The sequence below is a fragment of the Asparagus officinalis genome, chromosome 5, assembly GCF_001876935.1.
Source record: "Asparagus officinalis chromosome 5, Aspof.V1, whole genome shotgun sequence".
NCBI lineage: Eukaryota > Viridiplantae > Streptophyta > Magnoliopsida > Asparagales > Asparagaceae > Asparagus > Asparagus officinalis.
The window spans coordinates 574,793-589,233 of NC_033798.1; the positions used below are offsets into that span (position 1 = coordinate 574,793).

General features: G+C 38.2%; 2 protein-coding genes across 13 annotated transcripts; both read left to right on the plus strand.

Moving 5' to 3' along the window:
- Positions 1,848-13,250, plus strand: LOC109842937. Of its 12 annotated transcripts, XM_020411864.1 has the most exons (13): positions 1,848-2,654; positions 3,749-3,953; positions 4,033-4,224; positions 4,309-4,395; positions 4,641-4,745; positions 4,879-4,967; positions 5,115-5,159; positions 5,276-5,308; positions 5,428-5,471; positions 5,561-5,589; positions 11,006-11,070; positions 11,257-11,419; positions 13,135-13,250. In XM_020411864.1, exons 6-13 carry the CDS (start codon positions 4,961-4,963, stop codon positions 13,157-13,159), a joined length of 411 nt encoding a protein of 136 aa, XP_020267453.1. In that variant the 5' UTR covers positions 1,848-2,654; positions 3,749-3,953; positions 4,033-4,224; positions 4,309-4,395; positions 4,641-4,745; positions 4,879-4,960; the 3' UTR covers positions 13,160-13,250. The 12 variants fall into 12 exon arrangements, 3 of the variants coding, with proteins under 3 accessions (XP_020267453.1, XP_020267454.1, XP_020267455.1); XM_020411865.1 differs by lacking the exon at positions 5,276-5,308 and having other exon boundaries at positions 4,033-4,395; XM_020411866.1 differs by lacking the exons at positions 5,115-5,159; positions 5,276-5,308 and having other exon boundaries at positions 4,033-4,395.
- On the plus strand, positions 13,209-14,372 carry LOC109843905 (EGF domain-specific O-linked N-acetylglucosamine transferase-like). Its single transcript, XM_020412877.1, has one exon. The coding sequence runs from the start codon at positions 13,209-13,211 to the stop codon at positions 14,370-14,372; it is 1,164 nt and encodes a 387-aa protein (XP_020268466.1).

Genomic DNA, 14,441 nt, shown 5'->3' on the forward strand with positions numbered 1-14,441 from the left:
TGGATAAAAGAAAGGAAAGCTGTCAAAAATATCAGCTTTTTGATAGTTTTTTCCCAAAATCGTCTCTTATAGAAGAGATTTTGGGGGAAAGATGTCAAAAAGTTGGTTTTTTTGACAGCTTTCCCCCCTTTTACTCATCCAAAAAACCGATCCAAACAGCTCCTTATATTAGTCTAGGCCCGTTTCATTTCCTTATGGGCTAAACTACGATTCACTATTCACTATTCAACCGTACATATCTCATGGGCCCAGCCAGTGGGCTGACTACGCCTGATTCTTAATCGTTGCTTGGGCTCATACGCAGTTGTCTTATTTAGCTGAACTTTCTAATTTACAAATCTGAATGGGCTTTACAATAGTCAGTGACTCAGTGATCTTTCACAAGACTCATCTTTAAAGTGGGGGATCCACATTTAAAGTTCAATTGACACAGAAAACATCTTAAAAGGAGTTTTGATTATAATTAACCACCTGCACCTATTTTCTAGTTAAATTTTGATTAAAATCCCAAATGCCCTTGAAAAATATACTGAAACATTTGTCAGCTTTGGGTAAGAAATAATACATACCACATGCGTGCCATGTGTATGTTTAATAATATTTTAGAGATTTTAATTAAAATTTCATCAAAGGTGGATGTTTGCAACCGAAAATTGGTTTAAAGATGGTACTTGAACTTTAAAGATGTTTTTTTTGTCTTTTCATCCTATTTTAAACGTAGTTTTTTGAAATCTGAAAGATTTTTTCCTCTAGAAACCACCTAAAAATAGAGTAATTATATGGAAACCGCCTGTTAATTTTAATTTTATACATAAACCATATTTAAATATGTTTTTTGTTGCAATCAACCACCTATTGATCATATATTTTCACTAAAAGGCTAAACACATGCGTAAAAAATTCAAGTAAATGGTACATGAGTTGTATTCTTACTAGACCTAAACACTAATAAAAGAGCCATGCACCTTGAATAAAAAGTTTTATAAGGGCAATTTTGGTGTTTTAATCAATTTTTTGACCGGAGGTGGTTGATTGTAAGGGTGGGCATGGGTTGGTTAAAACCGCAGACTGAATCAGCCCAGTTTGTACTGGGTCAAGAACTAGGGCTGCCTATGATATACCCAGGTTGTGGGCCGGGTTAGGTTCTGCTTTAAACATGGGACAAAGAAGTAGGCCCGCCCCATGCCCCAGCCGACCCGACCCACATCCGACCTAGCACAGCTCTGCCTTGTTCGACCCGCCTTAAGTGATAGTTAGATGTTGATGTAATTTTATTAGCAACTCAATTGAAAAATACAACTTCTAGGTGAGTTGTAATTTTAGTAGTAGTAGAGTTTTTTTGAACCCTATTCAGTGTTTTCATTAATATTTGTGGTCATTAGATTATTGAAAGTGCTCAAATTATTGTGAATCTTTTATCCATTGAGATAATTTTATCATAGATTGTAAATTTATAGCGTTCATATTTTTTAGAAAGATAAAATATAAGTTTTCATGTTTTAATTATACATAACAATTTAACAAATTTTGAAAAAAAATTAAAGAATAAAGAATGTGGGCTTACCCGTGATCCAAACCGTCGTGGCTAGGAGGGACTCGGACCGACCCCATGCGGGCCTTGAACTGGGTGGGATCCGGCCTCAAATCCTGGGACAAAGTCATCGACCCGATCCGTCGAGGCTAGTCCATGCTCAGATCTGAACCAGCCCCATCCAAAACTGGGAGGGCCGGTTCATGGGTCAAGCCCGGCCCAACCACTCACCCACTTCTAGTAGATTGTAAAAAAAAACTCACTTTATATATAATTTATTTAAATGAAAGTTCAAATAACTACCCTATTTTAAAGATGTTTTTTAGAAAAAAAAATTTTTGCTCCTTTTTCAGTAGGAGGCCCCTTTTGATAATTTACAATAAAACTCGCGTTTTCTTTTCTCCGCGTAGCGTCATTCCAGTGCTAGGGTTGTAGTGTTCAAATATTTCAGAGCCAAATGTCAGAATTTTATTTTGTTACACTTTAGTTTATTGTTTGTGAAATAGAATTCTGGGGTTTTCTTTCGATTTACTTCCCAATTTTTGTGGAAATTTATCCTTTTCATTTCCTTTCGAATTATTGTGGAAATTTATCCTTTTCGTTTCATTTCCAACTTTAGAAGAAAAATGCTGTGGATTTCTGTTCAAAGTTTTAATTTTGACCGTTACTAGGGTTCATCAATCACTGCCTTCTCATTTCCCCCAAATTAGTGTTAGCATTCTCTTCCTTTCTTGTTTTATTTGTTTTTTAAGGGTGATATTTTCGGATATGTATCCTCTTCACTATAAAAAAACAGTATACAGTAAAATGATCTCTATTTAATCACAACCATTGATTATCTAGCAATACATAATTATGATTTTTTCTTTGAGTGCAAATTAAAAATGATGGTACATGTTACATTTAGAATATATCACAATCACTCATGGTGTAGTCAATGGTTAAAATAGAAAGCAGTGGTCCCTCCACAATTTTTTATTTATTTTTGTAGTGGAGAGGATCCACAATCGATATTTTCATGTTTAATTGTGTTTCCCTTTTATACCAGGTCAAGGAGAAGCTGATCACCCAACCCCAGCTCCAATCTAAAACTTTGCTTGAGAAAATGGATGACATCGCCGCAGTAAGCATTTCCGCAATCCTTCTTTAACTTGTGTTTCTTTGTTATAACTGTCTGCTGCCTCATTCTCACAGAGAGTTATTTGTAATTCCTATCTTGAACCCCTATAATTGTTGCATTGTGTTTCAGATTTTAAACACTCGGCATGCATTGATTATCCACAGTCTAATTGTAGTATTAAATTTACTTCATGGACTTATTTAACCATATTTATTAGTTAGAATCAATGCAACATTTGAAGATATTAAAAAAAAACAATATATATAATTTGGTGATGTTTCTATATGCTACTATTACTTTACCTGCCTTGCTGTTTATTTTTCATCTTTCTGTAGTTGTTTCTTTAAAAAGCTTTGCAAGCTTATCAACCTTTATTACATCGGCAAAGAGGATGCTCTAATTTGAAGTCTCATGTGATCTTTTTGTTCCTTACAGGTATATTATTCATATTAGAAACTATTTACAAATATCTATGATAACAGTCTTGAAAGCATTTTGAATTTTCAAATTTCTGATCTTAACGACCTTATGTTTCAAATAGATCAATCTTTCATTTTGGTTGCTGACTTGGATATCCACATCATGTACCATGTTTTAACTGTTTATATTTATGCTGCCGATCTTCATGTCATATATTTTTACCAATGCTCTTTGAAACCTGGCCAGCCTTTCGTCTCCCATCAACTACGAACTAAGCCTTTTTGTTGGAACATTTATTTGCTCTGTTTGTGGGACATTTATTTTCTCTCTTCTATGCTTGTTTTAGGCGTTAGTAGCCATAAAGTACAAATATACTTGGATATTCTCAAGGGCATTTTAACAGAGGGTTTGCCACCTACGCCACCAGTACCACCTAAAAAACCATAAACTCCAAAGCATATTCCAATGCCCAGCCGCGGCTTGGCTATGCGAGGCAGCATATACAACTTGTGACTAATCATTTCAAAGTTTCAGTTGCGAATATTGATTATTACTTCTATCGCTACCGTGTGTGCCCCATGTTTTGCACTTCTATTTACCTGTACAAACTTGACCTTCTTTTCTTTGTCTAGCTAATTGATATGATATTGACTACCTTTTTTTGTTGATATATGCAGGTTAACTTGAAGTACGATGATGATGGCCTGTGAACGGCAAGGGGGTTGGCAGAAAAGTTATTGACAAATTACACTAAACTTATGACAGTGAGCTCGGTAACAAAGATTTTGCTTATGACAGGGACAAGAGTTTGTTTGCACTAGGTTACCTACCACAAATGAAGAACAAGGTCCTTGATGTTCTGGAGGATGCACCATCAGATAGGTGCTTGTGTGCTTATTATTCAATCATTATTATCCTGGTACTTATATTTTGTTCTTCTCTGCTTTCCTTTTCTCTGTAGATTGCTGGCAATGGACGCCCAGGTGGAATTGCAGCCTGGGCGAGAATGAGTTTAAGAGCTTGAGGCATCTGTAACAGACAAAGTCCTTTAAAGTTTAGCTAAATTTTTCTGCAAAGATTCCAATGCAGTCAATTGCTATGGCTGTAAAAGGCCATGATACTCTCAGGAAGCACTGAAGTGCTTGTCTGTTTGGTATGATATTGGCATGTGGCAAATCAGTATGATTGTTATACTTGTGATATTCTGTCAGCGATATACTTATTCTGTAATTGACAGGTCACTTGGAGTTCCCTCCCCTCTCTTCTGAATGCATTACTTCTTGCATGGGTTGCTTGAAGTATGAAGATGATTGGCCTGTCGATGGTAAGGGTGTTGGCAAAATATCGAGAAATTACACTAGAATGGTGACATTGAGCTTCATAACAAGGATGTTGCATGTGATAGGGAATAGAGCTTCTTTACAATATGTTGTCTTCTAATAGATGCTTTTATGCTATTGGATAGGTGTTTTTATGCTTTTCTTTGTGACGTCCATAGTTGCAATATATAATTATTATTAGTCTGGGCGCTTATATTTTGTTTCTTCTCTTCCTTCCTTTTCTCTGTAGAACTGCTGGCCTGGGAAGCCTAGGTGGAAATGATAGCCTGAGTGAGAATGACTATAAGAGCTTTGAGGAGTCCCTATCAGATGAAGAGGGCTACATTTACCTAAGGTATTTTGCAAGAATAAGCTAAATGATGTAGACCTTATTAGAAGTAATTTGGACTACATGCATGAAGACCATTTTAGTATCTTAATTCATGTTTCACCTTAACTGATTGTCTCTGTATCCGTAATACTTGTAGAATGTTCTCATTGCACTATTGATACATCTTGGTATGAGGTTGCTATCGGACTGATTTCTGTATTGCCAATTTATGCAAAGAAATGGCAGGTGATGCCTGCTCCTTCTTCTGTCATGTGTTCTGTTGTGCCTTAGTATTTTCAACTTGGATTTTCTTTCCTCCAAATCTATGTTCCTTGGTGTCTCTTCAAATATGAAAATGAATTATCGTCACTCCAAATATTTTCGCTCATTCAGAAGTCAAGGCAAAAGCTTCAGGAAAGAATGACAGTTTTGAGCAATGTAAACCCTTTATAATGTCTGGTCATAGATATGAACTGTCATTAATTCCATTCATTTAATAGGCATTGAAGAACAACAACTATTATGCTGATCCTTTGCTACGGTGTCTCTATCAGCGCATAGTTTTACATGTGCTACAAGCAGCAATGGTTTGCTTGTATCCCTTTCCATACACATTATTTTTTAAGATGCTTATAATAACATGTTATTTTGCAATACTGCTCTTGTCCTTTATTGCTGAATTGCTTTCTTTGTTCTTTGGCTACAGTTGAAAGTCGGCAATGGGGAAGATTTTATGCTGAGGAATGGGAGGTGAAATTTCAATAACAAGGTTCTTTATCGCAATCTTCTGTCGAGCTTCCTTTCTTTTGTCTAAAATGAGAAATTTCTTTGTTTTGCAGAAACCTGTTGAAGCTAGCTCTGCAGATAGGTGGGCTATTGTGAATTTCTAGTTTGTTGCGATATGAGAAATCTTGTGTGTGCTCTTATCAAATGTCGGAACATGACAGAAACATATGCGATACCTTCTTTGATCATATTGCTTTATGTGAATACTTTTCTTTGACCCTACAACAATTTCTATGTTTGCTTAATTTTGTAGCTAGCAGATGACCCATTTGTTTTTTGAGGAGAATCCTTCTGTAAGGAGGCTCCCTGCACCTTCAAGAGTGGAGGATATGTTTGAGCAGATAAAGTCAAACCCTCCTGGTGCTCCTAGACATGTACTCTGCCTCTTAGCAGAAGAAGAGAGAGACGGGAGCCACACGTTTTGACCAAAGGGGGATTAAAGCCTATAAAACCCTCTCCCCTCTCTTCCTCTGTGAGCATCCTTGAATCAATCGACAGAGCCTTTTGAGGAGCAAGAAGCAGAGTTTAGAGAGTGATATGATTAGGGTTTGGTATTTGAGCAATTTTGTGAGAGAGATTGAGAGAAAAAGAAATCAAGAGTGATTTGTTGTTTGTGAGTTTATCGAGTGATTGTAATCTCTATTTGTACTCTTTCTCTATTAGTGAGATCTATCCCCTCCTTGCCCAGTGGACGTAGACACATTGCCGAACCACGTAAATTTGGTGTCTTGCTTGCTATGGTACTTGTTTTTGATCTCGTTTGTGATTTTTTTGGTTCCGCTACGCACAACAAGTGGTATCAGAGCTCCGGATTAGCTTGGGATTCGATTTGGAGGATTGAAGGAGAAAGCTAGGGTTTTTACAAGTAATTTTATCTTCCAAGGAGTGGTGGAGAAATCAATTAGAGGATTCGGTGTGGATTCTCGTTTGGAGGTACAAACCCTAAATTTGCTCTTTTTCAATTCAAGTTGTAGTTGTGTAATTTGAAGATTAGATTGAAAATGACCGAAGCAAGTACATCGGGATCATCCTTGACTAAGGCGATACAAGGGTTGAGTATTAATAATACAAAAATTGATGTTCAAAACTTTAATGGCAATATAAATTTTGGATTGTGGAGGTGTCAAGTGATGGATGCATTAGATGACCAAAATTTGGAGGAGACTCTTGAATTACAAGAGAAACCCACTGATATGGAGGAAAAGGTTTGGAAGAAAATAAATAGTAGAGCATGTATGGTTATTAGATCATGTTTGACATCAGATTTGATTTATGATGTAATGAATAAAATATCAGCGAAACGGTTATGAGAAACACTCAATGAGAAGTATTTGACGAAGAGCATTGAGAATAGGCTTCATTTAAAGAAGAGCTTTTACCAATTCAAAATGAAGAGAGGAGTTTCTATTAGAGAACATGTTAATAATTTTATAAAATTGCTATCGGATATGGCCAATATGGATATCATGGTAGAGGATGAAGATAAGAAGATGTTATTATGTTCATTGCCAGAGGATGATTATGATACCTTTGTCCTTATAATGATTAATGGTAGAACTACTGTCAGTTATAAGAAAGTGACCTCAGTATTGGTTAATTATGAATTGAGAAAAAATGATAGTGAACCCTCTGAGAAGGTATCGGGAGATGCATTGGCAGTGAGAGGTTGTAGTCCAAACCACCGTCCATTTAATCACTCAAAATTAAAACCAAGAAGGGCACATCCTACAGTTGGTAGAAATCAGTGTGCTTTTTATAGAGAGGATAGACATTGAAAGTCTGATTGTCCAAAGTTGATAGGTCGAGCCGGGAAGAATAAGAGGAAAACTATTCAAGCTTCAGAGGTGAATGTTGTCAAAGCTAGTGGCGACAATTCAGATTCAGATTCTTCGGACTACTCATTAGCACTATCATCAGTTTGTTATGCTGATTCTACTGAGTGGATATTGGATTCAGGTGCTTCTTACCACATTTGTTTGAGGAGGGATTGGTTCTCCAGCTTTGAGGAGTTGGAAAGAAGGGATATCGTGCTCATGAGTAATGATCATGAATGCCCTATTGGTGGTATAAGTACCGTTCGTATTAGGATGTGTGACGGGGTGATTCAGGAGTTGGAGGAAATGAGGTTTGTTCCACAGTTAAAGAAGAATATCATTTTACTTGGAGTTTTGAAGGCAGAAGGCTATCGGGTGATCTTAGAGGATGCGTATTTGAAGGTCACATTTAGGTCCATGATTATGATGAAGGGCGTCAGAAAGAAGAATTTATACTATTGATTGGGAGCACGGTGATTGGTGGAGAGCTGACGACTATTTTGGATTTGGCTAGACTGTGGTGTTTATTGATGCTGGGATATTTGATTGTTGATGTCGTACATGTATTATTGAGGAGTATTTTGACCTGCAGATTGAAGTCCTGTGAGCACATTAGTATGAGGAAGAAGACCGATGTGGAGTTTGACATTTCTATTCACCGAGTGAAGGGTCTTTTAGGTGGTGTTCATTCAGACATTTGGGGGCCTTCTAAGGAGGCATCATTGAGAGGTGATAGATATTTAGTTTCCTATGTTTGTGACTGTTCTAGGCATTTATGGGTTGCAACCAACTCCCATTGGTATGAAGTCCTAGTAGTCAACAATAGATGGAGGAAGTGTATTGACAGAAAAGTAACATGTTCTGTTTTTGGTAGAGGCTCTTTTCTGCGTTTGTGTCGAGCTCATGGCAGTTTAAGACACTTCATTGGAGAGGAAACATTGGGGCGACGAGATGATGTGGCAGATTTGATGAGTCGTTTCTTGCTGGAGGAGGATCGATGTTTGATGTCGAGCATTGATTTTGGTATTGGAGCTTTGACATATTAGTGTCATCTTATTCATAGGTTGTCGACTGTTGCGTTTGGAGATTTTGAATCTGGTGGTGCTGCTTCAGATATTGGATTGCTTCGGATATTTGGTTGCCCAGCATATGGTCACATCGAGGATGTGAGATTTGATCCGAGTGCATATTTGGGATTCAGAGTCATGTTTGGCTACCAGATTTTAGACTCTGATTTTGTTCTGAGTAGGTACGTCACATTTGACTCTCAGTAGGTGAAGAGTGTTGATCAGATCGTTGCGATATCACAACGGATGGAGGGTGATGCTACTCCACGTTGGGTGGAGATTACTCCACATACTCCGGATCATACTGCATCGTTTGGGATTTCAGCTAAGGTGACATAGATTGGGGATCATATTGATTTGGATACAGATGATGAGTTGGTTGATTCGAGTGCAGCTGGTGGACATAGTTCGGATTTGAATATGGCTGTTGGTTCACCTCAGGTGGAGGTGTTTGGTTTGTTTAACTTTAGGACCATTAGGAGAACTATCAGTTGCAGATGTGTTGGTGATGTTAGAGAAGGGGTGTGAACTCTTGATTGAGGGCCTTTGGAGGTCATTTGGTGAACTACGTGAAGACTTGATTCCTTGGGTAAGAGGATACGTAAGCTGTCATTTTATGATGCAGCCGGTTTGGTAAGTTGATACTGATGTTTGGAGAGTGATCACATTCTCATTTGGGTCTCGACTTGTTGTGGATTGAGTCCGTCGTCGTGGATTTGTTCAACTTCGTACTGGACGCAACAAGTGAGACGTTTGGTTGGCGTTAAATGTCGGCTCAGTTATAGGAAAACTTCACCGAGGTGAAGATTGTTAGTCAAGAATGGGAGGAAGAGCTTTCGGCTCTTCCTGTGCCTTTGTTGACAAGAGGATGAAGAAGTCAAAATGAGGACTCTTGAATCAGGACCCGGCCGAACTTGTTGACAACAAAGAGAGAGAGGGGCGGTAGCCGACCGAACTTGTTGACAACAAAGAGAGAGAGGGGTGGTAGTCAGGAGCCGGAGCCGCACTTGTGGAAGAAGAGAGAGACGGGAGCCGCACGTTTTGACCAAAGGGGGGATTGAAGCCTATAAAACCCTCTCCCTTCTCTTCCTCTATGAGCATCCTTGAATCAATAGACAGAGCCTTTTGAGGAGTAAGAAGCAGAGTTTAGAGAGTGATTAGGGTTTGGTATTTGGGCAATTTTGTGAGAGAGATTGAGAGAAAAAGAAATCAAGAGTGATTTGTTGTTTGTGAGTTTATTGAGTGATTGTAATCTCTATTAGTACTCTTTCTCTATTAGTGAGATTTATCCCCTCCTTACCTCGTGGACGTAGGCACATTGCCGAACCACGTAAATTTGGTGTCTTGTCTGCTGTGGTCTACGTTACTCGGACACGACGGTTTGATCGCCGTACCGACGTCGATACGACCCGACACCGATCCGGGTACGAAATACGGGTCGGATACGGTGGTTGGCACTTGGATACGGTGGTTGGCACTTGGATACGGCGAGGTGTGTGAATCGAAAAACTAAAAAAATAGAGAAAGAAAAGATAAAATTACATACTTGGCTCCAGCTGGCGGGGGCTGCGGCTGCTCGTCGTCGACGAAGGAGGGGGAGGAGATGGCTCTTCATCGTCGATGGAGGAGGTGGAGGTGCCTGCTCGTTGACAACTTAGGGTTTTGATTTTTTTTTTGGGGGGGGAGGGCGGCTCCAGATAGAGATGGTATGGAGAAACCCTAGAAAAATATAGGGTGTCGAATGACTTCGTGTATTTGTTCTCGAGAGATCACTGAAAATTACGAGAATGCCACGAAGGAGCAAGCGGTAGAGTTATTAATGGGACGAGCCTGAAGTCTGTGGGCTAACAGTTCACAAAATGACCCAAGAAATACATCCTTCATAAAAAATATACTTTATTCTCAGCGGCCCAGTGTGGTTCAGACTATATACGAGAAGATAGCTCATCGTGGAGTTAACCAAAGGCTGGAAAAAGAAATAACCCTCATAGCAATCTCCTCTCCCTACACCAGCTGTATTTTCTCTTCTTTTTCCCCCCCTTTCAAACACTACTCTAATAGGCGACTGAAATATATATTAATTTATAGATTTCAGAGCATGCGGCAAAAATTATAAAATACCCACAAACTTAAAAACAATAAATTAATATTTTTTGAATTTAATTAGTTGTACTTCATTAAATAAATTAAACTATTATTAAAAAAACAATAAATTAATATTTTTTGAATTTAATTAGTTGTACTTCATTAAATAAATTAAACTATTATTAAAAGTGTATCCCCGTACCCGTGTCGGTTGTACTTCATTAAATAAATTAAACTATTATTAAAAGTGTATCCCCGTACCCGTGTCGAAATTTAGGATGGTATCCCCGTATCCAAAATTTTCAAAAATTTCATATCGGACACTCGGATCCGCACCCGTATCGGATATTCATACCAGAGTCCAAGTAACGTATACTTGTTTTTGATCTCGTTTGTGATTTTCGATTCCGCTGCACACAACACCAATCAAAAAGTTTTGAAGTGAGTTACGAAGCGAGTTTCAAAAAAGCTTTTTCAAACATTGCTTTGTCGAACCCTAATCAAACTTCTGACGATCGTGCGTCTTGTGCAGGTTGTGGAGTCTACTACCAGTTTCCATCATGACAAAGATGGTCCTATTATTGGGTTATCGTACCGGTAAAAAATGCTTTTCTTTACTATCTACCAGTAAAAAATGCTTTTCTTTACTGTCTTTAGGTTAAGTTCTTTGTTTAATAGATTTTTTAATCTTTTGATGCTATAGGCTTATTACATTCTTCAGAATAAAGAAAGAATGCACTGTCATATTATTTCTAACTGACAGCTATTATTTGAAACTTCAAGTCTTAACTTGGGACATCCGAAGCTTTCAATTTGGCATCCCCAAGCTGGTTATCTTCTTGCATGCTTCAGTTAGATTTTTGGGGAAACTTTTTCGTGTGAATGAAGGATACAGGACTGAACATGCAAAATCCTGGATATCCTCAGCAGCAAAGGCGCTTTTGATGTAAGTGCCCCCCTTTTTCTATGCTTCCTAGCAATATGTACATGTTAGTTTAAGATTTCTCTAGATATTAGGATGGAAAAATTGCATATAGGGCGCCGGCTTATTTAGCAAAATGAGTCATTAAGTAGACTGACTGTGAGATCTACAATCCTAATCGCATAGGAGCATATTGATCTTGCTACTCCTATCTCTTGTTAGCTTATTTTTGTTAAACGATATGATAGTTCATAACCGCTACCCCCATTAAAAATTTTAAAATGTTTTTTTAAATGGTTTAATTTACTTTGGAGTGCAATATCATCATGTTATATAGTTACGGAAAAGCTATAGTCAATCAAGTGAGCATTGTTTACTTTAGGCAGTATTGTGGTTTTTATTAATGGGAGTTCTGTCTCTCTCATGTATGCCTTCCTTTCTTCCATATAAAGCTTCTCTTTTCATGAACTGTTGAATGTATGTAAGTCATTTTTAAAAATTCATTCTCCTTATCTCAATTAGGAATTTCTTACTCCCACAAAACTTGGATGCACATGAGCCTTTGCTTTAAAATAATACAATGTAGAATAAAGTAAAACTAGGCTCAAGTGTACGTAACTTGGCTACACTTTTCAATCAATGCCCACTTTTGCTTAAGGACGCCAGCATTATTTTAACTCTAGTCAATAGAAATGAAGTAGTTTGTAGATGTATGAAGCAATGATCTATTGTGTAGGATAGGATCCCAAAGACTTTATTTTGAACAATTATGGCGACAATTATAAAGAGATGACCCACCCTAGGCTCCTAGCTAATAGAATCCAACCTGACTTTCTCTTTTTTTTCCCCTCCATTAATACTATCCATTTGTCCAATCCTGCATGCATATACCTACCAAATCCATACAATGAACCAGCTTGTTTTGTATCTGAACCTTGACAAAATTTCCATATATTTTCCTCCTCCTCAAGAAAAATCAAAGAAGGTAGGCAATGTTCTATTATCTACAAATGTGCGAAGATCAAATGAAGAAGAGTGAGCCAAGGCTTTTCCCTCTTCTCTTCCTCCTAGCTCCTCTCTTCATTGCTAGCTTGTTGTTTGCTCATCGCTTCTTCTTCATCCCTTCTCTCTCCTTCAATGGTAAGCTCTCACCTCTTGTTCATCTCTTTTGTGAAAAGTCATACCATGTTTTCTTATCTTAATTTTGAATTTGAATTATCTCCATACCACTATGATTTCAAAAGTTTATTCTTTCATTTTAATTTAAAGCGCAGCATTTCAAATTTGGTTATGACATTTTTGTATCTTGAATCTTTCCTTCACAAGATACACTTCTTGAATCACAACCAATCTATCATTTAGCATGAGCAAGAAGTAGAGGCGATGGTAAAAAGTAGAAGAGAGTGTAATCTGGAAAGTATTTTCGTGATGTATGATGCCTATATTTTTGAATAAATCATAATTGTCCTGCATATGAATACACGGTTTCTAATTGGAAATTATTTTTTCCCTATTTTCAAATAAGAAATGAAAAGAATCCAAATTTAAAATAACATAGGTTGAGTGAAAAACGCTTATTTTCATTACAAACTGCATGCTACAAGTTAGAAAAAGAATTATGGCACATTTTCCATTACACTTGCTTTATCTCCATAGTTTTTTTTTATGACGTCAAACGCGAAATTAATTTGGGTATCATTCGCAAAAAATTCTAACATTTGTTTCCAATCTTTGCATAGACATTCTCATTTCGGACGGCAATAAAACAGTCACTACCTACACTACCAACAATGCGGAAGGCATGTGCTCAGAAATGGCCAACAACACAATATGCTGCGATCGTACAAATTACCACAGTGACATCTGCTTCCTTAAAGGCAATACAATAACCAACTCTTCTTCCTCATCTATCCTTCTCATCTCAAACCCCAACTCCTCTTCCCCCACTGTCGAAAAAATCCGGCCATATACTCGAAAATGGGAGCCCTTCATCATGAACAAAATCCCCGAGCTCTGCCTCAAAACCGTCAATCCTTCAATAATTCCCCGTTGTGACGTTCGCCACAGCGTGACGGCTCTCTTCTTCTCTCTCGGCGGCTACACCGGTAACATTTTTCACGCTTTCAATAATGGTCTCATTCCGTTGTATATAACATCACAACATCTCAACCGACAAGTTGTCTTCGTTATCCTTGAGTATCGACATTGGTGGTATACAAAGTACCGAGAAATCCTCTCCCAGCTCTCCGCTTACCCTATCATAGATTTCTCTAACGATGAGAGGGTACATTGTTTTCCAGAGGCTATAGTAGGCCTCCGGTTCCACGAAACCCTAATGATTGATCCGTCACGGATGAGGGACAACAAGAGCACTGTTGACTTCAAAACAATGCTTGATCAGGCATACCAGAACCAGAACCAGATCAGGAAACAAAAACAAGACCAGAATCACGCTCACAAGCCGAAACTTGTGATTGTGGCCCGAAAACAGACAAGGGCGATAGAGAACGAGCAGGAGGTCGTTGCTATGGCGAGAGATATTGGATTCGAGATAGAAGTTCTAAGACCGGAGAACACGATGCAGATGTCGACAATATACGAATCTTTGAGCACATGCGACATTATGATGGGCGTGCACGGAGCTGCACTGACTCATTTCTTCTTCCTGAGACCCGAATCGCTGTTTATACAAATTGTGCCACTCGGGCTAGATGAGCTGGCGAGGATGTGTTTTGGTGACGTGGCGCCTAAATTTGGGATTGAGTATGAAGAGTATAAGATACGACATACGGAGAGCTCGTTGTACACGAAGTACGGCGGAGATGATCCGATAGTGAGAGATCCGGAGAGTGTGATGAAGGGAAAGGGATGGGAGTTTACTAAGAAGGTTTATCTTGAGGGGCAGAATGTGACATTGGATATAAATCGACTTCGTGAGAGACTGATACTAGCATTTCAGAGGGGTAAGCAAAACTAGCGGGTTTCTCATATACTATGTATGTTATTATGTCTCAAAAGTTTGTTGCGGATGTCGAAAATATACAGT

What these genes read in the sequence shown, in the direction of transcription:
- LOC109842937 (XM_020411864.1), top strand. An exon ending in GAATGACAGTTTTGAGCAAT is followed by an intron (nt 5,160 to 5,275) that starts GTAAACCCTTTA and finishes TGTCTCTATCAG; the next exon opens with CGCATAGTTTTACATGTGCT. An exon ending in GAAGCTAGCTCTGCAGATAG is followed by an intron (nt 5,590 to 11,005) that starts GTGGGCTATTGT and finishes CGTCTTGTGCAG; the next exon opens with GTTGTGGAGTCTACTACCAG.
- LOC109843905 (XM_020412877.1), top strand. Translation starts at nt 13,209, where the DNA reads ATGGCCAACAACACAATATGCTGCGATCGTACAAATTACCACAGTGAC.